At 62.3% G+C, this 27,934-nt stretch overlaps 1 protein-coding gene across 2 annotated transcripts; it reads right to left on the reverse strand.

Moving 5' to 3' along the window:
* Positions 1-26: 26 nt before the first annotated feature.
* RASGRF1 (Ras protein specific guanine nucleotide releasing factor 1) lies at positions 27-27,934 on the reverse strand. Of its 2 annotated transcripts, XM_039723310.1 has the most exons (27): positions 27,579-27,934; positions 18,808-18,914; positions 18,052-18,199; positions 15,814-15,906; positions 14,888-15,141; positions 14,500-14,579; positions 13,956-14,149; positions 13,455-13,564; positions 12,356-12,474; positions 11,821-11,981; positions 10,967-11,030; positions 10,565-10,701; positions 10,225-10,307; positions 9,363-9,611; positions 8,723-9,093; positions 8,106-8,231; positions 7,827-7,997; positions 7,446-7,558; positions 6,787-6,899; positions 6,122-6,182; positions 4,740-4,843; positions 4,297-4,381; positions 3,848-4,045; positions 3,015-3,094; positions 2,131-2,248; positions 1,814-1,882; positions 27-1,350 (listed from the first exon to the last, which is right to left on the reverse strand). In XM_039723310.1, the coding sequence occupies exons 1-27, from the start codon at positions 27,852-27,854 to the stop codon at positions 1,258-1,260; spliced, it is 3,777 nt and encodes a 1,258-aa protein (XP_039579244.1). In that variant the 5' UTR covers positions 27,855-27,934; the 3' UTR covers positions 27-1,257. The 2 variants fall into 2 exon arrangements, with proteins under 2 accessions (XP_039579244.1, XP_039579243.1); XM_039723309.1 differs by lacking the exons at positions 13,455-13,564; positions 13,956-14,149; positions 14,500-14,579; ... (3 more) ...; positions 18,808-18,914; positions 27,579-27,934 and adding an exon at positions 13,087-13,198.

Here is a 27,934-nt window from a genome sequence, read left to right on the forward strand (position 1 = left end):
GCCCGCAAAACTATCACAAACCCCGGTTCACCCTGAGATAGAATAGATTTATTAGCAAGAGGTAATCAGGAAACATATATTTTTACAAAAAAAATGGAAATATCTTTTTTTTTTTCCCAAACAAGCTGTAAGTTGAAATAGTTTTAGGGCTTGAAAGAGAATTCCCATACCACGAGGTATTGCTTACAGCAAGTGTTGTGTGAGTGGAGCATGCCTGCCACTGCCGGGGAACCGTGTCAGGGACTGTACAATGTAAAAAACCCAGGTACTATTCACAGAATAAGCACTACATTACTATATCCTGCTAGCGGGTGGTTAGCCAGGATTACAGTAGATGTAATAAAAACACTCGTCATCTCTAACTCTACGTCATGGTACTCAGAGTGGGCACAAGGGTACGGATCTACAGCATATCAACAGGAGCCGGATGCAGCGAGGAGAGGCGAGGGGATGCTTCCATCTTCCCGACTTCGGAGGGACCGGGCCAGCAGCCAGGGCCCCCCGTGCCCGGCCAGCAGCAGGGTGGCACACACAGAGAGGGCAGCTCACACCGAGGGACAACCTTTAATGCGCTCCCTTCTCCCACCTTACAGTCGGGGTGTAACCGCCAGCACAGTCCGAGTGAGAGCTGCTGTGTGCTGCCCCTGGGCCCCGCGGGGACACAGGGCTCACCTGCCCCGTGGGGATACAGGGCTCACCTGTCCCACAGGGACACAGGGCTCACCTGTCCCGTGGGGACATAGGGACTCACCTGCCCCACAGGGACTCAGGGCTCACCTGCCCCACAGGGACACAGGGCTCACCTGTCCCGTGGGGACATAGGGACTCACCTGCCCCACAAGGACACAGGGCTCACCTGTCCCATGGGACCACAGGGACTCACCTGTCCCACAGGGACTCACCTGCCCCATGGGGACATAGGGACTCACCTGCCCCACAGGGACACAGGGACTCACCTGTCCCATGGGACCACAGGGCTCACCTGTCCCACAAGGACACAGGGACTCACCTGCCCCACAGGGACTCACCTGCCCCACGGGCACTCACCTGCCCGACCACCAGCCCCCCAGGAGGAACAAATGACAAAAGTAACATCATGGAAAGGAGCCCGGGGCTCCAGCGAGGCGTGGGCGCGTTAACGGTGACGGGGCGGGGAATCGCACGCGAGCGCGGCCGGGGGCCGGGGCAGCACAGACGGGGCGCTCCGGGAGCGGGGCTATGTACAGGGGTACAGCGAGTGTCCGGCGGCCGCGCCGCTCACGAAGGCAGCTTGGGCTCTATCCGCAGGGAAGCCTCGTACAGCGACTCCTCGTCCATCACGCACGACTGGTCCAGCAGGTACTGCGTCACCTGGGGACGGAGCGGGCCGTGAGCGGGCCGGGAGAGACACGGCCGGGCAGGTGGGCACACAGCCTGGCAGGTGGGCACACAGAGCCTGGCAGCTGGGGCACCCGCACCCTGCCAAGCCGGTCAGAGCCCGTTCAGCTGGTGTCACGCTGGGCAGAGGGCAGCCGGCGCTGGAGCGGGCGGCAGGGCACCCCTGCTCCCTGGGGAGGGCATGCTGCCCCTGCATCGTTGCTTCTCAGCGTGTCCGGGGCACCCTCGAGCACTCCGGGCCCGTCCAGAGCTGCCCTCTGCAGCAATCCCCAGGGGACCACGGGGGAGTCTGCTGGAGCCCCCACAGCCTCCCTGCATCCCCCCACCCCTCCAACAGACTGCAGCATGGAGCTGCCAGGCACTGAAGGCTTAGATGCTGTGCTGAAGAGGGAGATGAGGGCAGAGCCTGCCCGTGGCTCTGGGGACAAGGCTGTACCTTGGGCTGGTGCTCGATCTTGTAGGAGGTTTGCTGGAACTGGCGGATCTCCCTTATGATGTGCGAGATCTGTGCAGGGAGAAAACACAGGAGGTGCTCATGGCTCAGCCATCAGCCAGAGAACCCGGCCCAGGGCCCAGGAGGGCAGGGGCACCCAGCACAGCACATGCAGAGGCCTTTTTGTCTCTTGCAGACACTGGGAGCAGCCCCAGGTGTGTGCAGGGGACACCTGTGCCCTCCTGGTGCTGTGCAGGAGAAGGCTGAGGGGACACAGACCTGGCCACAGGCACATCAGCCCAGTGGGCTGGAGCACTCACCATCCTCATTTTGGAGAAGTTCACCAGGCCATCCTCGGTGTAGTTCGGGGTGCCCTCCTCGATGAACGCCAGGTCCGTCAGGTACATGCCCAGGTAGGGGACACACGGGGGGTCACAACTTCAGGAGTGAACCAGAAAGAAATCAGGAGTAAAACTTTCTCACTTTGGAGCTTGGGGCAGGGTAGGGGAGAAGGGGACAGCTCTGCAGTCAGCAGAGTTGGAAGGATTCTCTAGTATAGGATAGAGGAGAAGAGATCAGCTCTGCAGCCAGCAGTTGGAAGGATTCTCTAGTATAGGATAGAGGAGAAGGGATCAGCTCTGCAGTCAGCAGTTGGAAGGATTCTCTCTGATATAGGAGGGCTCTCCCAGGGCAGGCTCCTGGTCTGCTGGGCCTCATCCCCAGCAGCACAGCAGGACAGGCAGGACCTGTGGCTGTGCCCCTCACAAAGCCACGGGATGCAGGAGATGAGCTGGGGGCAGCTTTGGCAGCACAGAGGGTCAGACAGACCTTTAGAGGGTCATGGACAGCCTGGTCTAGTGGAAGGGGGCCCTGCCCACAGAGAGGAATGGAACAAGATGAGCTTTAAGGTCCCTTCCAACCTAAACCACTCTGGGATTTGATGATTCTATGATAGTGATGGGGAAAATTGTTCTCTGGCGTCTGGCAGTGACTTTTCCCTTTGCAGTCCCTTTTATTCCCATCTTTCCACAGGCTGCACAAAGGAGCAGCTCAGTCCTGGGGATCACTGTGCCAGCCACTGTGCTGCTGCACAGGACACCCTTCAGAGCAGGCTCTGAACGATCCTGGGAGCAGAGCTCTGGTCCCCCCAGCCTGCAGGCCCCAGAGCAGCCGTGGGGCAGGAGGAGAAGCACCATTCACTCACTTTTTCAGCGCCTCCCTCAGGTTCTTGAACCTGCCCTCCGAGGACACCAGCTTCTGGAGCTTATCAATCAGAGCCTTCGTCTGCAAGAAAGCAGAGTGCTGCTGGGAGGGGCCCTGGGAGGACCCCCACTCCCTGGGGCCGGGGGGCAGCCTGCAGAGCCCCGGGGGCGCTTCCAGCCCGCCCTGCCCAGGGCACCTCACCCACCGGCTGCTCCTGCAGCACACTGCAGCGTGCCCTGGCTGGCACTCCTGGCTGCAGGGAGCAGGCTGGGCACTCGCTGCCTCCCCTGCTCCCACCTCTGCCCTCGCCTGTTTTCATCCACAGCTTTACCATTCTAGAGCAGAAACGACTGCTCCTGGCTGGTGGGAGCCCACAGTGGTGCCAGCTCAGAGAGCTGTAACCGGCTGAGGCCAGTGACTCCTCACAGGTGACAAGTGACAGGACAAGGGGAAGGGAGTTGTGCTGGGAGAGGTTTAGATTGAATATTGGGAAAATTTCTTAATGGCTGTCCAGCTGCCCAGGGCAGTGGTGGAGTCAGTGGAGGGATTACAGGATACGTGGATGTGGCACGTGGGGGCACGGGTTGGTGGTGGCCTTGGCAGTGCTGAGGGAACAGCTGGACTTGCACAGTCTCAAGAGCTTTTCCAACCCAAACAATCCTGTGATTCCATGAATAAACCCAGCTCCAAGGCAGGGTCTGCCTGTCCACACACCACTCCCTCCTGAGAACCACCCGAAACCCCTTTCCCGATTTTCTAACTCTTTTCCAACACATCTCATCCTGCCCCAACACTCCCCCGCAAAGCCTCCTCCCCAGGAGGGGCCACCCCTACCTGCTTGGAGACCTTGAGCCAGGTTTTCTTGAGGCGGAAGATGGCACTGCGGTTGAGGGAGGAGGTGATCTCCAGCACGGCGTTGTAGTTGTGCAGGCAGCGGCAGATGTCGGCCACCGCCACCCACTTCTCGATGGCGCTGACGCGCGCGTTGATCTCCTCGTTGCGGATGATCTCCGAGGCGATCAGGTTGCTGACCTTGGGGACACACGGCCCCCGGCCCGGATTCAGTGAGGGTTTGGGCACGCCAGCCTCACAGCAGGTTTTAGATCCCCCTGAGCTGCTGCGGCCCCACGAGGAGCAGCTGCAGGACTGGCTCCACTGCACGGGCTCCCCGGGGCAGGCGGGCCCGTGGGGCAGGTGAGCCCCCCACACCCCAGCCCTGGGCAGGGGGCTGAGCTGCCTCCCCTGTGCCCATTCCCCTGTGCCCATCCTGCAGCTGCACCTACATCATTGAAGTGCTTGGTGTTCTTCATGATGTATGGAGTCCTCTCGTTCTTCTCCAGCTTCATCCAGCCTTGCCCAAAGAACTCCCTGCGAACCACAGTGCTCAGGTCAGCTGTTACTTCCCAGTTTGGTGGGATGTCCTAGCCCTGCAAGCTGCACTGCATCACACAGGATGGAGATCCCAGGGCCTTTGCCCCCACACTGCTGAAAGGGACCACGTGGATTTGCTGAACGTGTGATGGTTGTGGGAGGGTTTCCCTGAGCTGGTTACCTTGGGACACCCCATAAGAGCAGAGAGGCCACAGGGCTGCCAATCTGCACTTGAGCCACGTCCGGGCTACTGGCAAAGCCTGGGAAGGCTTTGCACTCTCTGGGCCCAGCCCAGCCTGCCCGTGGGGCCCTGGGTGACCAGAGCCACATTTCCTGACCCATGGGCATCACTCACTCGTATGGGATCTTCTTGAAGACCAGGTGATCCAGCAGCGTCAGCTGTTCTGCGATCTCCAGGGCTGAATGGTTTTCAAAGGGCTCTGCTTTGACCCCCTCAGCCTGCGGGACAGAGGAACAGTGGGGCTCACCAGGCAGGAGCACAGTGAGAGCCCCCACACGCCATGGACACAAACCCAAAGCCAAGCTGGGCTCGCAAGCCAAGGCTCTTCCCCAGCAGAGCCAGGGTGTGCTGCTCCAGAGGCACCTCAGGCTGTGCCTGTGCCTGTGCTGAGCTCCTGCCAGCCTCGAGAACCCCAGGGATGTAATCACACAGCCTTTTGGCTGTTTAATTAACAAAGCACCCCGGGATCCCAGCTGGAGCACTGCTGCCCCTGCCCAAAGGGAAGATGGCTTTGCCAAGGGATTTCCAGGCAAGCAGGGGAGCAGGGATGAGCCCTGTGCCCACTCCTGGCTCTGGGCACTGCAGCCCAGGCAGGGCTCAGGGTGCCCCCCTGGAGCACCCTGGTGGGGCACCCCAGAGCCCGGGGAGGGGGTACCAGTGGCCCTGTGCAGGGCAGGGGGCTGCAGGCACCCCGGAGGTCCAGCACAACGCAGCCCCCTGCTCATGCTGTGCACCCCAAACCCCAGGGCACCCTCACACCCCAGCACCCTCGACTGCAGGGAGCTGCTGCCCCGCCTGAGGGGCAGAGCAAAGCCCTCAGGGCTCTTCTGTTCTCTCCTCTTCAGAGCAAGTTTCCAGAACACAAAGTTATGGGCAACAGCTCAAACAAAGCCCCGGAGGGACTGCCCCCCTCCAGGAGCCAGCAGCAGAGCCAGGGGACAGAGTCTTGGGTGTTTCAGGTGCTCCAGGCCAGTTTCAAGTGGCTCTTGTGTTCCTCAGGGAACAGGTTTGGTTGGGTTTTTTCAGTGCAGAAGGGCAGCAAGTGCTCTGCAGCCACCCTGGGGGTTCTAAATCCATGCACATTCCCAGGGCTCTCTTTCCAGGGAGCAGCAGTGGTCCTGGCTGAGCCAGAGCCCCTCACTTGGAACTGGAACGGGTTTGGGGACACAGAGGACATGATGGGAGCCCCTGGGAGCCCCATGTCCCTGCAGCAGGCACAGGCAGCAGGCAGGTGTCTCCGTGCCCTCTCCAGCCACTCTGCTGACTGTGGGGGAATAATGTGCCTGTGGGCTGGCTGGTGCTGCCCCTGCCCGAACAGATCCAGCTGTGCTCACAGCTGGCCCCTCCCAGAAAGCCTTTCCTGCTTTGCAGCTGCACCCCTGGCACTGCCTGGGCGGCTCGCTCTGCCCTGAGCGGGCACCAGGACCTTTGGCTGCTCCCCTTGCACCAGCCCAAGGCAGCGGGGGCAGGCAGGCAGGGAAGGAAGCAGTATTTACCATCTGCACAACCTCCTCCAGGGTTATCTGGTTGTCTCCTGGGTCCTCCTGCGTCAGGGTCCTGTGGCACGGAAAGACAGGGTTACTGCAGCTGGGAAAGCAGCAGAGCCACAGGGCTGCAGCAGGGCAGCGTGGCCCCGAGGAGCTGCAACACCAGCCTGCGCCTCAGGAGACCCCTCAGCCCCGCAGGGCAGCGTGGCCCCGAGGAGCTGCAACACTGCAACACCAGCCTGTGCCTCAGGAGACCCCTCAGCCCCACTCCTCATTTTAAAGAGGAAAACCCTCCTCAGCCGAGGCCACGCGGCCCCACAAGTGCCGTGCCCTCAGCACGGGGTGGGCACACCCTGAGTGCCAGAGCTGCTCTGCCCAGCACAAACCTGGCCCTGGCACCGCGGTGCCACAGCAGGACCCCACAGCAGCAGGGCCAGCACCCTCGGGGCTCAGCACCAAACCTCAGCAGGGCCCCAGGGGGTCACACCCACCGTGTCCCGAGGCTGAGGGCAGCCAGCACCACCCAGCCTCCTCCTCATCTTCCTCCCTGCCGCTCCCAGCCCTGGCACAGCCCTGCTGAGCCCTGCTGTGCTCCCAGGTGAGAGCAGGAGCAGCCAGCAGCTGGCAGTGCCAGGAAAAGCCTGGCACAAAGCCTGCTGCCCGCAGCCCCTCACCTGATGATGTTGGCAGCTGCTTTCCTCTCCTGCGTCAGGAGCTCGGGGTCGTGGATGACCTCCTCCAGGAATGCAATCACCCGGAACTTCAGCTCCTCGTTGGTCTCAAAGTCCTGCCAAGAACAGCACAGCCCTGGCGTTACTGTGGGCCAGTGACCCTGATCCCAGCAGAGCTGCTTCCTGCCCGGCTGGGCAAGGGCTGCCTCTTCAGCACAATCCCAGCACGGCAGGGCAGCAGGCTCACTCAGCTCCATTGCACCAGCATCACCAGGCCTGGCAGAGCTCTGTGACTTCCCAGTGACAGCCAGTACAGCACTGCCCCGTCACCAGTGCAGGAGGGACAGGACAGCAGGGACAGCTCCCCATGCCCAAGCCCTGACCCCATCCTGGGGATCCCAACAGGCACCAAAGCCTTGCTCTGCACCCAGCCAGGGGTGACGGCAGGCCCAGCTCCCCTCCTTGGCACCCCAGCTGTGCAAACACGGGAGGTGACCCCTGTTCCCTGCCGGGGTCCCAGCTCCCTGCTCCCGCCATCTACACTCCTCTGCTTCCTCGGAGCCTCAGTGCCAGACCGCCTTCCCAGCCAAGCTGGCCGAGCTGCCCAGCACGCAGTGAGCTCCCTGGCAGGGCGCAGGGCAGGGCAGGGCGGCGCTGCCCACCTGGGAGTGCTTGGACACCCAGTGCCGCAGCACGTTCAGCACGCGGTTGGTGGCTGCTCTCCGGATCACAAACTCCTTGTCCCCGTTCCGCTGGTCCGTCGGGAAGCCTGAAACTGCCAGAGGGCCCTCAGCAGGCACAGCCCCCTCAGGGAGGGCTCACGGCCGCTCTGGGGCTGCCAGGAGCACCCCCTTCCCCGAGCTGCTGTGCCAGGAGGGACGCCCGGGCCCCTGGACCTGCACACCCTCGGGCAGCGCCATGCCCAGACTCCAGGGCAGGGCCTGGAGCAGGCGCTGGGCTCTGGGGGCTCCGGGCTCCCCCAGCCACAGGGAAACCCCTCTGCTGGCAAGGGGCACCCCAAGGCTCGCCCTCGGGGCAGGTACCTGCGCTGGCCAGGGACATCCTGCGGTACTTCTCCTTGGTGGGGGTCCCCTCGTTGGCCCCCGCCGTGGCGATGGCGAAGGCGGAGGTGGCAGACAGGGCGCTGCGGGTGCTGTCCAGGTCCCGGCAGGACGTCATGACCATGCCGTTGTTGTAGGAAAACAGCGAGAAATCTGCGGGAGAAGAAATCCAACACCCCTGTGGGCACCGCTGCTGCCCGGACAGGGCCCCACGCGTGCCAGCCCCCCAAGACACGGGCACCCCCAGACCTCACTCGTTACCTGATGAATTTTTGCACTTGATGGACTTGGGAGTCGTTGGAGATTTCGTTGGGGAAGCTTCAGCTTCTGCTTCATCGCTGTGGTTGGGATCCGTGTCCGACTCTTCCCTGACAGACACCTCTGAGCCTGGGAGGACAGGGAGCCCCTTTACACCCGCTGCACACAAACACAGCCACCTTTCAGTGCTTCCCATTTTCCTCAAGTCTGGCCCATTCCAGCTTGGGATGCGGCCACCGTGTATGGGAAAGGTACAGAGTTCTGCCATTTCTGTGGGATACTTTGGAACAGGTTTTTTCCTTCAGGTGGGGGGGGTTGGGTGGTTTTTTGTTTTGTTGTTAAAATCACTGGGGTTTCAGGAGGCAGGAGCTCTCTGTGCACATTAAAAATCACTGGGGTTTCAGGAGGCAGGAGCTCTCTGTGCACATTAAAAATCACTGGGGTTTCAGGAGGCAGGAGCTCTCTGTGCACAGTAAAAATCACTGGGGTGTCAGGAGGCAGGAGCTCTCTGTGCACAGTAAAAATCACTGGGGTTTCAGGAGGCAGGAGTTCTCTGTGCATGCACCTAAACCAGCCCCTCTGTGCCAGAGCCCCCCGTGCCCAAACCCACAGGGACTCACTCTGCTTGCCTGGCAGGGACTCCTCTTGCTTTTCTGAGGCCGCTTCCCCTTCGTCTGGGATCTTATTGGGGTAGCTGCTGGACACGTACAGCTTGTTGATGTCCAGAGTGGTCTTGCTGAAGGGGGCCATGGAGGAGTAGACGCCGGCGTAGCCGTTGGAGGAGCAGCTGAGCGCCGCCAGGTCGAGCGCCTTGCCGCCGGTGATGATGGGGATGTTGAGGGACAGCTTCCTGCGGCGGCTGGGCGACGACGACTTGCTGATGGACAGCGGCGGCGGCGACGAGAACTTGCGGTTGGCCCGGGGGGACTTGGGGGGCTCCCCGTAGAGCAGCTTGTTGTTCTGGCTGTTTGCAAACAGGAGCTCCAGGGACCTGGCGGGGACGGGGAGAGGCTGAGCTGGCACCTGCCCTGCCCAGGAGGCCGTGGGGATCCCCCCAGGGCATCCCCCCAGGCACAGCAGCAGAGCCAGCGTGAGCCCCACCACCCCGTGGGCAGCAGCTGGCCCTCCCAGGAGGGGGGACACCCGCAGAGCTTGGATCCATCTCCTTCCCCTCTTTGGGGTGTCACAGCGCACGGGGAGCAGTGACAGTCCCAGGTGGCACCGGGACAGGACAGGTGCCTGGCAGCACTGCAGCCTCACCGTGCAGGGATGGCACTGATGGGCTTCTTGTAGATGGTGATGAGCTTGTCGAGGACGACGAGGGCGGTGGTGAAGACGCGGTAGGAGTGCAGGAAGGTGTTGAGGAAGTCGATGCTCAGGAAGCGCAGGTCCGTCAGCCTCTCCAGCAGCCGCTCCACACTGGCATAGCGGATCTGCAGGACCTTGCAGGAATTCATCGTTTTACTGAACCTAATGTCAACATCATCACAATACAAGCTGGCATCAGACCTGCAGAGAAACAAGATTTCTGTGGCTCCAGCCTGGAACGAAACCAAGAGACCATGGGAAGCAGTGCAGGAAGGAGCCCTGTTCATACGGGGTGTCCCCATGGAAAACCTGGCTGGGAATGCTCCCAGGGGAAAACCCAGAAATCCACACCCTGGAACGGGCTCCTGGAATGGGTGCAGTGCTCAGCAGGCAGAGGGATGTGGAGGGGCCATCCCCAGGTGCCACAAGCCAAGCCCCCTCCCCTGCCTGGCAGCAGGGAATGGAGCAGGAACACCCCGTGCTGCCCTGTCCCCCCGGCTGGGACCAGCCCCCCTCGACCCACACGTGTCCCAGCACAGCCTTTGCATCCCTACAGGGAGGACAGCCCCCGTGCCCCTCCCTTCTGGCACTTTCACCCCCTCTTTACTATTGTTATTTTTCTCTGAATTTTCCCCTTTGGCATTCCCACCTCCCCAGCACACACAAATCCCTCAGCAGCTAATGAACACTGCTAATCACCACCCTGGGACAGCCCATGGAGCACATGGGAGGCCGAGAGGTCCCAGGGAGGTCCCGAGGGTCCTGGCAGCGTTGGGCTGCCACAGGAGCTGTGTCCTGCCCCCTGCACACTCACTTGATCATCTGGGGCACGGTGACCTTGGAGTTCTCCTCGAAGGCGTTCATCATCAGCCCGTTGCAGCGGATGTTGTCCACGCACTGGGAGAGACACGGGCGGCAGGTGGAGGAAGTCAGGGCTTGGCTTTCCCCAGAGCAGCCACGTCCCTGCTCCGTGACACCCAGGGGTGCCAGGGAAGCTCCCGGGGTGCAAACCCAGGTGCAGGGCGGCGGAGGGGCCGCGGGCACACGGCAAACCCGGTGTTACCTGCCTGCCCAAACCGGTGCCACGGCCCAGCAGGGACCCCGTGGCAGCTCCTCGTGCTGAGAGCTCCACAGCCCTCCCTGCTGGGTCCTACCTGGCTGATGTCACTGGTCCATGCAGCCTTCTCCTGCCTGGACGAGGCCACGAGGATAACGGTGAAAGACGAGGAGTCTTTTGGCTCCACCACGATTTTGAAGTCAAGGTGGTCAATGTCTTGTCCTGATGTTTTGGCTTTGGAATAGAAAAAGCCCACACAGTGATTGGGAAAGCCTTTCCCTTCCCCTCTCTCCCAGCCAGCTGTCAAGGAGGGTTTATTCAGGTTTTTGTGGGTTGTTGGCTGCCCCAGGAAGGTCAGGTCTGTCTAAGTGTGGGTCTGCTTGGTTTACAGTAAATAATTAATCTAATTAAACCTCGGTCGTGGATCCCTTGGGGTCTACTGGCACCTGAATCTGACCCCACTCAGCAAGCACACCCCAGCCACCTCCCCTGCACCCACCGTCCTCGTCGGTGCTCTCGGGCTCCTCCACCAGCGTGCAGTCGATGAGGGAGATCACACCGTTCTGCAGGGGACAAAGGGGGCTCAGCACTGCCACCCCGGGGCTGGGCATTCCCCCAGGCTGCGAGTCAGGGATCAGCCGTGGGACTCCCCAGGGACTGGCAGTTCCTCTGTCCTTGTCCCCCACCCCAGCCTGGGGACAGGTCAATGTCCCCAAGGGGGCACACACAGCCAGGGAGGGGACACACACACAGCGCCTGCTTTCACTGGGAAAAAGATCTGTGCCTGCTGGGATCTCTGGGTTTTCCTTGTCAAATTGATCAACTAATTTGTTTATAAATTATTTAATAGGAGCTTTAAATTTAATTTTCCCAAAGTCTGTTGTTGCAATTATCAGCTCTTTGCCACGGACTGTAATTCTTCAAACTGATAATTTAATGCCAGTAACAAGCAATTTCTGTAAGATTCTTGCTCAATTAACTGCCAAACTTCCCCAAATAAACCCAGGAACCCAGGGAGCAACCAGAGGAGCTGGGAGCGCCACAGACAGCCTGGGCTGTGATTCCAGTTTCTTCCAGAATGGACTGTCAACATTTCTGCTGCAAATCAGGCTAAATTCTTTTATCAAGATTGTGTAGTTTCTCATCTCTCCTGTGACTCAGCTCTGACAAGGACCACGTGAAATAAATCCAGGTGGCTGCAGGCTCCCAGCCCAGCATCCCTGGGCTGTGCCAGGGGAGGCCAAGGTGGTCCTGGACCCCTGTGCCACCAAGAGCCCGGCCAGCTCGGGCCACAGCCGGGCCACCCGCTGTCCCCCCACGGGCAGGGAGCAGCAGCAGCCCCCGGCCCCTCACCTTGGTGAGGTGCAGCTTGCCCCCGGAGCCGCGGGTGCAGATGATGAGGTGCTTGGAGAAGAGGAAGCACTGGCGCTCGCCCTCCTTCCTGAGCGACAGCGAGCCCAGCCGGCCCCGCGTGATCTTGCCCTTCTCGGACATGGGCACCTGGATCAGGGAGCCTGCGGGGCACACGCCATCAGCGCCACACGGTGCAGCCCCCGCCGTGCCCGGGACTGCCACCAGCCCAGGTCCTGCCACCCAGCAGCCGGGGCACCAGCCATGGCAGCCCACCCTGCGCCCTGCTCCGGGGTCAGAGCTCGGCGTGGTGCTGCTGCCTCCCCAGCGGGGCACCACTACCAGCCAAGGTGCACCTCCATGCCCTGATGTGGGAAAGGGCAGGGACAAACCTGCCCTGATGTGCCTCTGATCAGTGAAAACTCAGAACTGAGTTATATTTTTAAATTTCACAGGCCCCCAGAGCACACAGGACAGAGACAGGGCCACGGGGCTCACGCTCACCACAGAGGGGAGGGACACTGGCACTGACACTGACCTTGTCTGACGAAGGTCTGGCTGGTGTCCAGCAGGATCTCACAGCCCTCGATGATCATCCTCTCTATTGCCAGGTTTTTCCGGATGTTTTCAGTCTCACTCACTTCATCGTGCATTATCCTGAAGGATGGAGAGGAGAAAATCGGAGCTGGGGTGGGATCTGAACACGTTTTCCCAACCCCTTTGGACGTCTGGTGGAGCTGCACCAGATAAAGCCAAAACTGAAGGAATGTCAAGGGAATTGCAGCAGGATCCACCCAGACAGAGCCCGCAGCTCCAGAGGTGACCTGTGCATCTGCCCAGGCTGTGCCTCCAGGCTGACAAATACTGAAATGGGAGGGCTTGGAAATCACAAAATTCAGATTGAGGGCAGCCCCCTCTGATATCCCTGCTCCTTGAGGAGTGGCAAAAGGGATGGACACTCTTTACAGAACTTGAAGTGTGCGGGTAGGATTGGCACCGACATCCAGAACACTCCAGAACAGTCCATGGGCTGGGAGGAAGAGGACAAAAACCAGGGAATTACGGCCAATTCCCAAGTTCTCAGAGGCACCCGGTGCCTTCCCATGGGGCAGCCCCACCAGCCCTGAACAGAGGACAGAAGCAGACCCTCGGAGCCATCCCAGCCCTCCAAAGCCCTCGTTTCACCATCCAGGAGCCTGGCAAACACTGCCCCTGGCCAGAGCAGCCAGGGCCCGTCCCACAGTGCAGGGATGGATCAGCAGCTCTCACCTGGACAGCTCTTCCAGCTTGGACTTGGCGTAATCCAGGCTGTTCCTCTCCACGTGCTCGTGGGGCGTGTGAGCCAGCAGCTCGTGCAGGGTCAGGATGTACCTGGGGATCTGCAGCACCAGGGAGAGAGCAGAGGTCAGTGGGGGCACAGGGGACAGCAGGGGCCCACCCTGGGCTGCTCCTGCCATGGCTGGGGACACCCTGGCCGGGGACACCCTGGCCTGAGCAGTTAAAACTTCAAAGCTCCTTGTGCCAAAGCTGAATGAAGAGGGGGCACAACGTGGGGCTGTGCCCAGGACCCTGCTGGTCCTGTCCCAGTCCCAGAGGTGTGGGATAACCAGGGTGTGGGATAACCAGGTCCCCCCAACCTGGACAGCTCTTCCAGCTTGGACTTGGCGTAATCCAGGCTGTTCCTCTCCACGTGCTCGTGGGGCGTGTGAGCCAGCAGCTCGTGCAGGGTCAGGATGTACCTGGGGATCTGCAGCACCAGGGAGAGAGCAGAGGTCAGTGGGGGCACAGGGGACAGCAGGGGCCCACCCTGGGCTGCTCCTGCCATGGCTGGGGACACCCTGGCTGGGGACACCCTGGCCTGAGCAGTTAAAACTTCAAAGCTCCTTGTGCCAAAGCTGAATGAAGAGGGGGCACAACGTGGGGCTGTGCCCAGGACCCTGCTGGTCCTGTCCCAGTCCCAGAGGTGTGGGATAACCAGGTCCCCCCATAGAGATGGTCCAGGCAGGTCCAGGAGCCGTGTGGGACCACCAGGGTCCAGCCCCAGGCCACGTCACCCAGGCTCTGCCTCCCAGCACGCAAAGCCAGCCGTGGGGCTGGGCTGTGCACTGCCTGGGGCCAGCCCTGGCTGCAGCGCTCACCTGGAACATGGGGTAGGTGAGGAAGGTCTCCAGGGTCCTCTCCTCGCAGTCAGGCTTGGCCTCGTAGTGCTTGAGCAGCTTGTCGAAGTCGCGGTTCTGCTTGCAGTGCGCCAGGATCTGCAGGCTGTACTGGTGGTTCCGCACAAACTCCTGGTAGATGTTCAGCATGGGCAGCAGGATGTCGAACAGGTCGGCTGCAGGCAGAGCAGGGCGTGGGTGGGCTGCTCCAGCCCCCCTGGGCACAGCCCTGACCCCCAGAGCACCCCCAGGTCTCCTGCTCCTCGTGCCCCCCAGCTCTGCCCAGTCTGAGCTCAGTGACGCTCTCCAGCACCAGCCCCACTGTGCACAGTCCAGCCCCACCTCCCAGCAGAACCAGGAACGCCGGAATTTGGTCACTCTGGGGTTTGTACCGTGAGGCTGACGTGACCAAGCCACGACACTGTGCAGCGTGTTCTGCTGCTGGCTGGCAAATGCCTGCGGAGCTGCAGAAGGAGAAGGAGCAGCAGCAGCAGGAGGATGAGGAGGAGGAGGCAGCAGCACTCACCCAGCACCAGCGTGGGCCAGCTGGAGATCCGTGCCTTCAGGCCTTGGTAGAAAATTTGGTGCAAAAACATGATTGTTTCGCTGGAAGAGGAACCAAGAGAGGACTAAGCCAAACCAAGAACAGACAGATGAACGAGAGGTAAATAAAGAGGAATTAGACAAATTCCCCATTGCAGGGGGAGCAGGGCAGCCCTTGTGCTGGCTGGGGGCAGCTGCTCGAGGCAGTGCAGAGCGTGCCTGGAGGCACAGGGAACCGTGGAGCTGCAACAGCCCAGGGGCTGAGCACTCCCAGCACCAGGGAGCTGTGCAGGGCTGCTGGGATGCCACGGGGCTCCTGGAGCCCAGGACGCAGCTCACCTGTTGAGGAAAACGCCGCTGATGGAGCTCACCTGTTGAGGAAAATGCTGCTGACGTCGTCGTGGGTGATGGGCGGCTTCTTGGAGCTGGCGGCCATGCGCAGCGGCCGCAGGAAGTTGTTGACGAGGATGTGGAGCTGCTGGACGTACTCGGCCTCGGCCTCCAGCATGCTGAACACCACCTGGTTCCTCTTGCGCATGCTGTCGGCGTGGGGGGACCTGATGTAGTCCTGAATGATGGTCTTCCACTTCCTCCGGCACAGCCAGCCCCGCAGGAAGCTCTGCACCTGAGGGAGCAGGGGCTGGGGGTTAGGGACGGGCTGGGGGCCAGGCAGGGACCCTCGCTCAGCACGGGGCAGCTGGGATGTGCCTGGCTCTGCACCCAGGTGTGTGTGCTGCTGCTGCCTCTTCCTGGTGCTGCCCTGAGCCCTCCAGGCTGGGGGTCCAACAACCCATCCAACACCTGGCACAGGCTGCCCACAGCAGCCACGACTGCCCCGTCCCTGAAGCGGTCAAGGGAAGGTTGGATGGGGCTTGGAGCAGCCTGAGACAGGAGGTGGAAGGAGATGAGGTTTCAGAGCCCTTCCTTGTGTAGCTGGGCACCTGCAGCACGTCCTGCTCCGTGCCCAGGGCTCCAGCCCCCAGGACAGCTGCTGCTCCCTGTGGGAATGCTGCCGGGGTGATGGTTTTTCCTGGGCCACAATAAAAGCTGTGACAGCCATGGGAACAGAAGCCAGAGGGGCTGGAGGTGCAGGAGCCAGCACTGGCCAGGACGCCTCATGCTCCTGGCAATGCTGGGAGTGCCCTGCCAACAGATGGGCTCACGCCTGGGCAGGGCACATTTCCCTCCTAGAAACCCTGCTGACAGAAGCACTGGCTCTGACACCTCCTTCAGCCCCAGGGAGCGTGTCTGCCATGCCTGCTGGGCCCCCCGGGTGCCAACCCTCACCACCACCCACCTTCTTGATCTTCTTGATGTCGCTGTCATCGTCGTTGGGCGCGCTGCTCTGGCTGGCCTGGATGCGCTCGTGGTCCTTGAGCAGGGACGCGATCTGTGGGCACAGGGGTGAGCAGGGCCGGGGGGCAGGGGCATCCTGGGGGTATCCTGGGGGCCGAGGGCATCCTGAGAGCCAAGGGCACCCCAGGGGCTGAGCACATCCCAGGGGCTGAGGGCATCCTGAGGGCTAAGGGCATCCCAGGAGCTGAAGGTATCCTGGGAGCTGAGGGCATCCCAGGTGCCAGGGAACAGCGTGACCTCTGCACTAATGACAGACACAGGCACACCTTGTGCTGGGTCTGTCCTAATGGGCATCACAGACTCACAGAGTGCTTCAGGCTGGACAAGCCCTCTGAGATCATCAAGCCCACCCGATCACCACACTGCCACTAAGCCACCACGCAGAGTGCTTCAGGCTGGACAAGCCCTCTGAGATCATCAAGCCCACCCGATCACAACACTGCCACTAACCCACCACTGTCGCCAGGTGCTGCATCCACACGGCTTTTAAACCCCGCCAGGGGTGGGGACGCAATCGGTGGATGAAGCAGGTGGAGAAAGGTGGCAGAGCTGTCAGGGCTCCTCGAGCTGTCACCAACCCCTCAGGACCTCTGAACCCTGCCAGGACCAGCACCTGGAAATCCTGATGGGTGCCCAATCCAAACCCCATCCCTGCTTCCCAAAAATGCCTTCACAGCAACTCAGTAAACACAACTTGGAGAGAAAATGGCAGAGAAGCCTTGAGCATTTGGCCCCCAGGATGTGCAGGCGGGGAGCAGCCCCCCAGGCGCTTCCCTCACACGTGGGATCAGAGCCAGCAGCTTTGGTTTCACTGTTTTCTCCCTGTACTTTCTCTCCCTCCTCTGCTCACCGCGTGTCCCGGCCCCCACGGCCAAAACCACTTGCAAAGTGACAGGAAAAGGCAAGAAACAGCACATGTGCCATCCAGAACGTGGGAAATTGGGAAAATGTGATCTGGATTTTGATTTTGAAGGAAACAACTTGGAAAGAGGAATTTGCTGGGGGGTGGGAGGGGGAAGATGTCCCATTTTGGACATAAAGGAGGAAAAATGGTGGAGTTTGGACCATTTGGAAAAAGCAGGAACACGCCAGAGCTGGTGACCACAGGCTCATGGTCACTGATCCAGCTTCTACACATCTGCTTCACCCCATTTCATTACATGGATCAGATGTCAGAGGAGATTTTAGAGCCTGTTGTGCACCCCAACACGACCGTCAGGGATTGTTACTGACCTGCACATCTGAGCTCAAAAATTCACAATTTCAGGAAAAGCCCACCATTAGGACAGGCAGAGCCAGGCAGTGAGGGGCACATCCTGCAGGCAGTCGGGCAGCACGGGGATGGGCAGGAAAAGGGGTACCACTGCCAGCACCCCACAGCACCTCGGGCACTCAGTGCTCTCCCCTGCCGAGCAGCCCCCGCGGCAGGAGCATCACCCCCTGAGCTGCCAGGCCTCTCCTGAGCTTCCTCCTCCTCCAGGTGCCCCAGGGACACGCGTGTCCCGCCTGCTGAGTCATCTGTGCACCTCGCTGCCGCAGCCGGCCTCGTGTCACCCTCCCGCAGCCGGCACCAGGGAGGGCATTGCTGCCGGAGCGCCGGGGCAGGCTGCGGGCAGGGGCTGGCCCCGCGGGGATCTCGGGGTCACAGCACGGGGCAATCCCGGGATTGGGGACCACGAAGGGCCCCCTCCCCGCTGGGGTGAGCCCCAGCTCTGGGAGCACAGCCCCAAGGGACCTGGAGTGCTGGGGTGGCTCCAGAGGGACGCGGAGAGGGCAGGGTGGGACAGGACGGGCTGTGAGACCCCTGCCAACCCCAGCTGTTCTGGCACTCTGGGATACAGAGCCTGCCTTCCTCTCCCACAAGAGGCACGCACAGCTCCCCAGCCCTCCCCAGTGCTCCTTCTGGAGTGAACCCCTGATGCTGCAGCAGCTTCCAGGGACCCTCCCGAGCCCCCACAGGCTCAGCGCTGGGGTGCCACAGCCACAGCCCCTTGCTGCGCCTCTCTGCCAGGAAAATCCCCAAGGGAGGTGATGCCCTCGCCCTCCTGCGGGAGAGAAGAGCCAGAAAAGGAGCAGAACCCCAGCAGCAGTGACCCCCTGCCCACGCGGGGATGGCACCCGGCCCCCACGGGCCGCCCAGGAGCGCCAGTGCATCCCCGGGCAGCGCCGGGCGCGTCACCTCGGCCTTGAGGCGCTCGATCTCGATCTCCCCGTCCTCGATCTGCTGCCGGAGTTGCTTGGCAACAGTCTTCTCCGTCTCCACGATCTGCAGGAGATGGAGGTACTTCTGCATCAGCGCCTCGTGCTCCGTCGCCAGGTTCCTGTAGCTGCAGCAGACACGGCCGTGAGCATCCCTCCTGCAGCCCCTGCCCTGAGCCCCCGCACGGTCCCAGCCCCGCTCTCAGCCCCTTGGGCTCCTCTGCCCAGCCCAGGATGGGGCTTGGGCTCCTCTGCCCAGCCCGGGATGGGGACGGGGCTCCTCTGCCCAGCCCGGGATGGGGATGGGGCTCCTCTGCCCAGCCCCGGGATGGGGACGGGGCTCCTCTGCCCAGCCCCAGCTCCCAGCCCGGCAGGGGAGCGATCCGGGGGCAGCTCCTGCAGCTGGAATGCTGCTGCTCCCAAAGGAACCCTCTGGGCAGGCATGGGCTCACCCAAGGGGCAAACAGAAAGGACAGAGCAAACTCTGATGGAATCACTAGAGTCAAAAAGACCCCCAAACACCCCTGGCCAAACCTCTGTCACCTGCCACGTTCCAAGGGTTTAAGAAGGACACGTGTGGCACAAGCTCCTATGGGACAGGGGGAGAACTGAGCACAGCCCCCACTCGGCATCAGGCCCCCCAGAATTGTCCTGCTCTGCCTGCTGGCAGTGTCCAGCTCACCCTGCCCCCTCAGCACAGCTTCACCTGGATCCCACCACAGGGCACGGGGCACACCTGGCGTGAGCTATGGCTGCCACCCACTCGTCGCAGTCCTTGGCGTCCTCGGTCCTCAGCTCCAGGGTCTTCTGGTTCTCATGGTTGAAGTTAACGGTGAAGTAGTGCTGCGGGGGGAGCACAGGGGCACGGTCACACCCCACACAGGGGCACAGTCACACCCCAAACTGGGGTCACAGTGACATCCCACACAGGGGTTATGGTCACACCCCACACAGGGGCACGGTCACACCCTGCACAGGGGACACGGTCACACCCTGCACAGGGGACACGGTCACACCCCGCACAGGGCTGGCAGAAAGCCCTTCCTGACCCACCTGAATACCTGACCCAGCCCAGGCTGCGTCACTGAAATAAACACCTTTGGGAACACCTCAGCACAGTGTGCCCTCAGCACAGCAATGCCACTGGCGACGAAAATCCGAGGGGAAATCCTGCTGGGCAAAGACCCAGCTCCAGGAAAACCTAAATCCACCTGGCCCCAAGGCCAGGGCGCTGCAGTGCTGACCCTGTGGCCACCACCCGCCCCGGGGCCACCCTCACCTGGGGAGGGGCAGAGGGGCAGGGATGCTGAGCAGGACCCGCATCCCACCTGCACCCACGGGTAACGCCCGGATTAACCCTGGCGGCCCCAGAGGCGTTTCCCTTCCTTGGCGCTGTGCTCCCTGCCTGCATCCCGGCCCCGGGGCACGGCCGGAGCCCGCAGCCCGGGGTGACGCCGGGCACAGCCCGGTCCCCGGTGTCCCCCTGCCGGGGCTATTTTTAGCCTCCCTTGACATTTGCAGTGTTTGTGCTAATTGTGCGCGGTGCCGCCGGCTTTGCGCCGCTCCTCTGCTTCCCTGCAGTCTCCAAGGAAACAGGTACCACGCTGCAGTGCCGGATACTGCCCGGAATAACCGGGCTAAACCAAGCCCGCTGGAACGAGCTCATCCTGACATCATCTGCTGCTCTGCTGGGCTTCAGCAGGGACCTGAACTCACGGGTGAAAACTGCCTCAAGCCCAGGGAGCACAGCCCGGCAGCCCCCTGAGCCATGGAAACACCCCTGGCACCACACGGCTCTTCCCCTCCTGTCCCGAGCAGGCTGGGGGGCTGGGGACACGGACCCCAGACTGCACAGCAGGCTCTGGGTGAGCCCGGCGTGCTGGGGAGACAGGGCACAGCTGGCACAGCAGCACAGACAGAGCCAGCAGCCCCTGCCGTGCCCACCCGGGGCTCAGGGCTCGGGGTGGCACCCTCGGAGCTCGCCCAGCCCCTCTGGGTCCTGCAGGGAAGAAGAGGGCGCCGGGAGCCCACGGTGCCCATGGGCACGGCAGGGCCCTCCTTCAGGAGCAGCTTTCCCCTTTGGGCAGCAGCTGCAGGGCCCTGCTGAGGATGCAGCTCCTTCACTTCTGCCACGGATCCTCTAAGTGCAGGATCCTTCACTGCTGGTCCTGTGGACAAGCTTCCTCCTTATGGACCATCCCCAACATCAAACAGCACCATCCATCACACACCCCAATGTCAGACACCATCAGCCATCCCCACCCCTCCCACGGCCACGCTCAGGCTGCCCAGAGCTCCGGGGCTGCCTGCAGGACACCTCTGGGGCTGCAGCAGCTCCCCAGCGCCCTGGGAAACCCTCGGGGTTTGTCTGAGGTTAAAACAAGGGAGCAGAGCCCAGGAAGCGGGGCAGGCACCTGGAGCAGGAGGCCTGGAGAGGTGCCCGCCTGCCCCTGCCCCCTTCACCCCCCCGAGGCACCCCCCAGCACATCAGGTGGGGTCCAGCTCACACCAGGGACTCCCGAGGGCTCCGTCAGAGGCAGCAGAGCCCACGGGAGGGAGTGAGCCCCCAGGGCAGGGCTGCCCTGTCCCAGGGCCGTGAGCCCAGCCCAGCTCCTGCCAGCACCCCCTCCATGTGCTGCTCCAGTTTATCCCCACACAATTCCCAGGAAGTGCAGCGTGCTGGCAAGGAGGAAGTTATTTTATATTTGAATAATAAAACTCCCACCACCTTTTATCTACGCCTAAAGATGATTCCTCTCTGCCTTAGCAGTGACATGTCACACCAACAGCCTGGGAGCACCCCCAGCACCTGCTGTGCCCTGAGCATGGGACCCAGGGACAGAGCCAGACCCATGGATGGGACCAGACCCAGGGACAGAGCCAGACCCACGGACACGGCCAGCACAGGCCAGCTACTGGCACTGGGAGCAGCAGCGTGAGCCCCAGCTCCAGCACGGCCCCAGCTCAGCATCCCTGGGGCAGTTTGTGCTGCCCAGGGCGGTGCTTTGCTCCTCCTCACACCCGTTTTTGGTTCATTTGTCATTTCCATCCCCCCGTTCCCTTGGTGCCCGGACAGCCCCCGGGCCGTGTGTCCGTCTGGCACCGCAGGACACACAGCCCCTCAGCCCCCAGCCCCCAGCCCCCCGGGCATTTCACAGCAATCCTGCCCGAAATAAGGACACGGGAGCGTTCCGGGTCACCCAGGGGAAGGTGAAAGCGCCTCCGGGGGCACCCCCAGCCCCACCGGGTGACAGTCACCCGGCTGCCCCGGGCCACCCCGGCCCCGTGACCGTCACGGGCTCCCCGCGGGCCCTGCCTGTGCACAAAGGCTCCCAAATAAATTCAAATGAGCTTTAAAGCGACACGTTATTTCCAAAGTATAACATCAGCCTCTCTCAGAATTTTACAGAGCCAGACCCAGGGACAGAGCCAGACCCACGGACACGGCCAGCACAGGCCAGCTACTGGCACTGGGAGCAGCAGCGTGAGCCCCAGCTCCAGCACGGCCCCAGCTCAGCATCCCTGGGGCAGTTTGTGCTGCCCAGGGCGGTGCTTTGCTCCTCCTCACACCCGTTTTTGGTTCATTTGTCATTTCCATCCCCCCGTTCCCTTGGTGCCCGGACAGCCCCCGGGCCGTGTGTCCGTCTGGCACCGCAGGACACACAGCCCCTCAGCCCCCAGCACCTCGGGCATTTCACAGCAATCCTGCCCGAAATAAGGACGCGGGAGCGTTCCGGGTCACCCAGGGGAAGGTGAAAGCGCCTCCGGGGGCACCCCCAGCCCCACCGGGTGACAGTCACCCGGCTGCCCCGGGCCACCCCGGCCCCGTGACCGTCACGGGCTCCCCGCGGGCCCTGCCTGTGCACAAAGGCTCCCAAATAAATTCAAATGAGCTTTAAAGCGACACGTTATTTCCAAAGTATAACATCAGCCTCTCTCAGAATTTTTTAGCATTTGCAGAAGGGCGTTTTTCAGCCTGAACAACCCACCAGAGCCCCTGGGTGGCTGTGGCTGGGGGTGGGTGCTGTCCCAGCACCCCCACTCTGGTCACTGCACGTGTGAGAGCGGGGGGACACGAGAGAGGCACCCCAGCATCAGCAAAGCAGTGAGTGTCACCTTCCCTGGCTTTGCTGTGCCTCACAGGGGGCTGTCCCCCCAGGGATGCCCCACCAGCCTCGGAACTGCTGCCCTGCAGATCCACATCCGCCTGTTTGTGAGGCTGATGGTTATTCCAGCTGACACAAAGGGCAAGAGGAGGAGAATTTTCCTGCTCTGGATGGATGAGTCTAAAAATCCACAGCCAGCCATGGCAGCTTTTAACATCCCTGACCTACATACTATGTGCTCTGGGAAAACAGGACCTCAGAGTTGGATGCTCCAGCAGCTCATTTCCGTGCTGACAATAAGAAAAAATATCCCAGAGGCTGCAATTTCCCCTCTTTGTTTCACTATGGGCTGTCAGGATATTTGGAAATGGATACTAGAGGTGAGCATCACCCCTGTGGAGCAGGCTCTGGAGTCATGCACAGAAATACTCGTAAAATAATTAAAATAAATCCATTTTTCCCTTGATTTTATCCGGTGATGCAGCAGGCTTGGCTGGGACCAACACTGTGAGCATCCCTCTCACTCGGAAATCCCCACATGGCATCACTCAATACACTAATTAATTAAAAACCCAGTGTCACCCCAATGCTGAGGAATGGTTCAGGTTTAAGCCCACAAATTATGATTTGTAGTCTCCAAATATCAGACTGCCTGGAATGACATTGAGGGAGAAGAATTCTCACTGCCCCAGATGGGTGATGCTCACGGACCTGGGACATCAGTCCTGGAGTTTGGAAGAGCCTGGGAGCTCCCTGCTCAGGATGCCCATGGCTGACCTGCTCAGCCCTGCTCCACTGGCAGGGTCTGGCCCCCCGAGCCCCCTCTGCAGCCCCCCTGGGGGTACCAAGGGGGACCCCGGGCAGGGACGGGCACGGCTGGGTCCTGTGGCCCCCCTGCTGCCCTCGGAGCGCTGCCCAAGCTCTGGCACTGCCAGGAACGGCTCCACCAGGCTTGGCACTGGGCTCTGGGGCAGCTGGAGCTGCTGGGCTGGGCTGGCAGGGGCTGCTGCCAGCCCTCAGGGCACCCAAATGTTCCAGACTGCCAGTGGCTCAGGGATGGGGACCTCGGGAGAGGCTGAACTCGGTGCTCCATGGCCCCATCCCAGAAAATGCTCTGGAGAGGGGAGGGAAATCCCATCCAGGGGCAGTGCGTGCTCAGGAGCAGCCCCAGCTGGGGGCACAGCTCAGCTCCCGAGCCTGGAGCCAAGGGCTCTGCACCTGACTCAGCACCACGCTGGCCCTGTTGAGGGCTCCAGCCCAGGAGCAGCCCACGGCACTGGGATATGGCTCTGGAACCAGCCCGGGCTGCCGGGGGCACTGTGGAGTCCCCATCCTGGAAATGCTCAAAAGCTGTGTGGATGGAACACCTCGGGCACGGAGCTGCAGGGGCACCTCGGAGCTGCTGGGGCAATGTTGGGCTCAGAGGGCTTTTCCAGCCCTGGTGATGCTGGGACTCTAAATGCAGCTCCAGGCTGGATCCATGGAGCAAACCCAAAGCAGTTCCTGGCGTGCCAAGGAGAGCCCTCACCCACACTGGGGTGTTTTTGGGCTTGGGTTGGATCAGCTCTGGACCTCGCACCTGCTCAGCTCCTCTGCCAGGATCTCACCCTGGCCATGCCCCTCCCGCCTGGGGCACCCCACATCCTGCCCAGGAGGGGAGAGGTGACCCCGTGAGAGCACATCCCAGCTCCGACACCTCAGGGGCCGGGAGCAGCAGGGCTGGGCTGTGCCACGGCCCAGACCCCACAGCAGGGGAAAGGGGGCTCGCTGCCAGCCCGGCTCCCCCAGCACCTGCTGCCCTGAGCAGCCAGGGCACAGCCCCCAGCCCCATCCCCAGCCCACAGACCCTGCCCAGGGCACAGCCTGGCCTCACCCAGCAGGAAATTGGCTCGCTGCCAGCCCGGCTCCCCCAGCACCTGCCACCCTGAGCAGCCAGGGCACAGCCCCCAGCCCACAGACCCTGCCCAGGCCACAGCCTGGCCTCACCCAGCAGGAAATCATCTTCCCCATCCAACTGGTTGGAAGGAAAATTCATTTCTGGAAAAACAAAACAAAGTTTCCAGAGGCAGCAAAATCCCGCTTTGCTGTTCCAGTTTTCCACATGTCTTTGCTCCCTTATTCTCACATACACCAGTGCTAAAATTCACTGTGTTCCGCGGAAAAATCCCCCCACAGCAAAATATGTGTGCATCAAAAGGGGGGGTGTGAAAGCCCCACCTCTCAAAGTTTGTCCTCTGCAGAGAACTGGGAAGCTGTCGGGCTGCACTCCAGCAAGGAAGGAATCCAAACCTGGAGCTCCCCTGCTGCAAGGAGCACTGTCCTCAGAGCTGGAACTGCACGGATAGACAAACACCCTCAGAGCACCGCTAACTGGGATCACGGGCAGTGCTGGAAATTTCCTCGGCACCTTCCCTCTGGAGGCTGCTGGCAGGGCTGGCTCTCAGGGAGGCTTTCCCTGGCGCGGGGGCACAGACCCTGCCCAGAGCGCGGTGTGCCACGGCTCGTCCCGCCCGCCGGGCTGCGGATCTGCACCATCGACATTCGCCGCTTATCTCATCCCTGGGCCATTAATTAGCTTGCAGAGCAGCGGGCATCCAGCGCTCCGGCTTCCAGCCCCGCTTGGCCTCGGGAATTGCACAGAATTCCGGGCCAGGCGCTGAACCGCGGCAAATCCACGCGCAGCCGCGGCAGGAGCCCCCTGTGCCAGCAGCCCCTGCCCGGCGGGCATCAGCACTCTGGGGGCACTCGGGACTGGAGAGGGGCTGTGGCACAAAATCCCGCTTTGCTGTTCCAGTTTTCCACATGTCTTTGCTCCCTTATTCTCACATACACCAGTGCTAAAATTCACTGTGTTCCGCGGAAAAATCCCCCCACAGCAAAATATGTGTGCATCAAAAGGGGGGGTGTTTCCACATGTCTTTGCTCCCTTATTCTCACATATACCAGTGCTAAAATTCACTGTGTTCCGGGGAAAAATCCCCCCACAGCAAAATCCATGTGCATCAAAAGGGGGGTTTGAAAGCCCCACCTCTCAAAGTTTGTCCTCTGCAGAGAACTGGGAAGCTGTCGGGCTGCACTCCAGCAAGGAAGGAATCCAAACCTGGAGCTCCCCTGCTGCAAGGAGCACTGTCCTCAGAGCTGGAACTGCACGGATAGACAAACACCCTCAGAGCACCGCTAACTGGGATCACGGGCAGTGCTGGAAATTTCCTCGGCACCTTCCCTCTGGAGGCTGCTGGCAGGGCTGGCTCTCAGGGAGGCTTTCCCTGGCGCGGGGGCACAGACCCTGCCCAGAGCGCGGTGTGCCACGGCTCGTCCCGCCCGCCGGGCTGCGGATCTGCACCATCGACATTCGCCGCTTATCTCATCCCTGGGCCATTAATTAGCTTGCAGAGCAGCGGGCATCCAGCGCTCCGGCTTCCAGCCCCGCTTGGCCTCGGGAATTGCACAGAATCCGGGCCAGGCGCTGAACCGCGGCAAATCCACGCGCAGCCGCGGCAGGAGCCCCCTGTGCCAGCAGCCCCTGCCCGGCGGGCATCAGCACTCTGGGGGCACTCGGGACTGGAGAGGGGCTGTGGCAGCCTCCCCACGGCGTTTGCAGGGGGGAAAAGCCCTCCTGCACAAACACAGGGCCCAGAGCCTCCATTCCCAGCTTGATTCCAGCCTGGCAGGAGGGCGGCACTCGGGACTGGAGAGGGGCTGTGGCAGCCTCCCCACGGCGTTTGCAGGGGGGAAAGCCCTCCTGCACAAACACAGGGCCCACAGCCTCCATCCCCAGCTTGATTCCAGCCTGGCAGGAGGGTGGATTGCAGCCTGGCTGGTGAACTTCATGCAAGCTGAACTAGGAGCACACAGCGTCTGTTCTGAAGGGACAGCAGTGACACCCACAGCAGTGTGACCCCCTGCACTGCAGAGCCCCTCGCTGCCACAGCCCCCGAGGTGCCGCTGCTGCAGCTGGGCTGAAAGGAGCCCCAGCTGGGCAAAAACCACAGCATTTTCCTCTTCACAGGGAAATATTCCTGTGCTCCGAGCCAGGAGGGAGGGCATGTGCCAGGGAGCAGTGGTGCTGCGTGCCTGGCTCTCTTGGCAGGGTTTTCCAGGTGCCAGGAATAGCCAGAACGGGGGGCTGGTTTCCATACACGCTGCCCCATGCCCCGGGGTGCCAGGGGTGCCCGGGGCCCCACGCTGCAGTCAGCACTGCCGGCGCCTCCCCGGAGCTGCCAGGCAGTAATTATGCAAGCCCTGCAGAGCGGACCCACAAGGCACGGTGCCCCCCGCTCGTGCCCAGCCCAGGGTGGCGGGGCCGGGACCCCCCCGCTGCTCCCCCCCGGGGCCGCTGTGCCACCCACGGGCACACGTCCACGCTCCACACACCACAGGGGGTCAGAGGGTGAGTGCTGCTGGCTCCTGGCCCCGCTGGTGAGACCGGGGGTGGCTCTGGAGCGATGGATCAGGATTTGCCCCCGCGGATGGAAGCCAGCCCTTGTCCCCCTGCCCGGTGCCATCCCCTCTCTCCCGGCTGCTGCAGCACACCCAGCTCCGGCAAACCACCCCAACAAACACGCCAGGGGCTGCCAGCCTCCCTGCCGTGCTGCTCCAGGAATGCCCTGGAATACCCAGCTGGGAAGGGCACAGGCGGTGGAGAAGCCCACCCCTGGGGCCCGTCAGGGGCTGACCGCAGCAGCCCTGGGGCTGGGGGACACCTGGCTTGCCCCCGGCTCTCACAAGGGCTTTAAGGGCTTTGGTGTTTCCGCGCTGATCGCCCGCAGCCAGCGGCGGCAAAGGACACGGAGCCCAGAGGGGGGCTCGGGAGACCCGCACTCTGCCTTTCCCCCGCCAGGATGGGGATGCAGGTGCAAAGCGCACACGTGGCGAGAGGAGTAGGGTGAAATCTGCCTGAAAACAAGGCCCTGAGCTGCCCCCGCCGGGCACCGCGCAGCCACCGCAGGCTGCTGGCACCGCCGGGCCGGGGCAGCTGCCGGGCAAACCGGGGCACGGACGGGCAGGCGGGGGCTGGGAGACAGCGGGGCCGCCGAACCCCAAACCCCGAGCCCGCCGGGCCGGGGGGACGCGCGGGGGGCGCGGGGCTCTGCAGCGCCCAGCGCGGCCGCTGGGAGGCGCCCCGCAGCCCCGCGCTAATTACCGGCGGCTAATTAGACGGGAGGGGGAGCGGGGGTGCCCCGGGCAGAGCCCGACACCCCCACGATGAACCCGCCCGCTGCTGCGGCGCTGCAGACCCGGGAATCGTCCCCCTTCCTCCGCACAGACCGGCCTCATCCTCACCTCCCCACCCCGGGCGCGCGTGGGGCAGGTCACGGGCGCCGCAAGCTCCGGGGGTGGGGGGCCTGGACCCCCGCGGGGCATCCTCCCTCCCCGTCCGCGGGCACCCCGTGTCGCCCACCTGCTTCTCCAGGGAGTCCTTAGCCGAGAGGGGGGGCTTGGGGGAGGGCGCGCGGTCGCAGACGCAGCCCTCGAGCAGGTAGAGCCCCGAGGGCCGGGAGCTGGAGTCGGTCTCGAAGTAGAAGAGCATGTTCTGGAGCAGCGCGAACCACTTGGTGTGCCATTTCGTGTTGTCGGCGCTCCTCTTGCTCAGGTATCCGCGCCGGGCCCCGTCCTTCTTCGCCAGCAGCCCCAGGTGGGCGACGTGCCCGTCATTGAGCCGCATCCCCTTCTGCATCCTGCCGGCTCCGCGCTCACATGGCCCCCGCCGCGGGCGGGGCCGCGCCGAGCCACCCCCGCCGCCCCCGCAGCCAAGGA

The sequence above is a fragment of the Passer montanus genome, unplaced genomic scaffold (genome assembly GCF_014805655.1).
Source record: "Passer montanus isolate IOZ18808 unplaced genomic scaffold, ASM1480565v1 scaffold5, whole genome shotgun sequence".
Classification (NCBI taxonomy): Eukaryota; Metazoa; Chordata; class Aves; order Passeriformes; family Passeridae; genus Passer; species Passer montanus.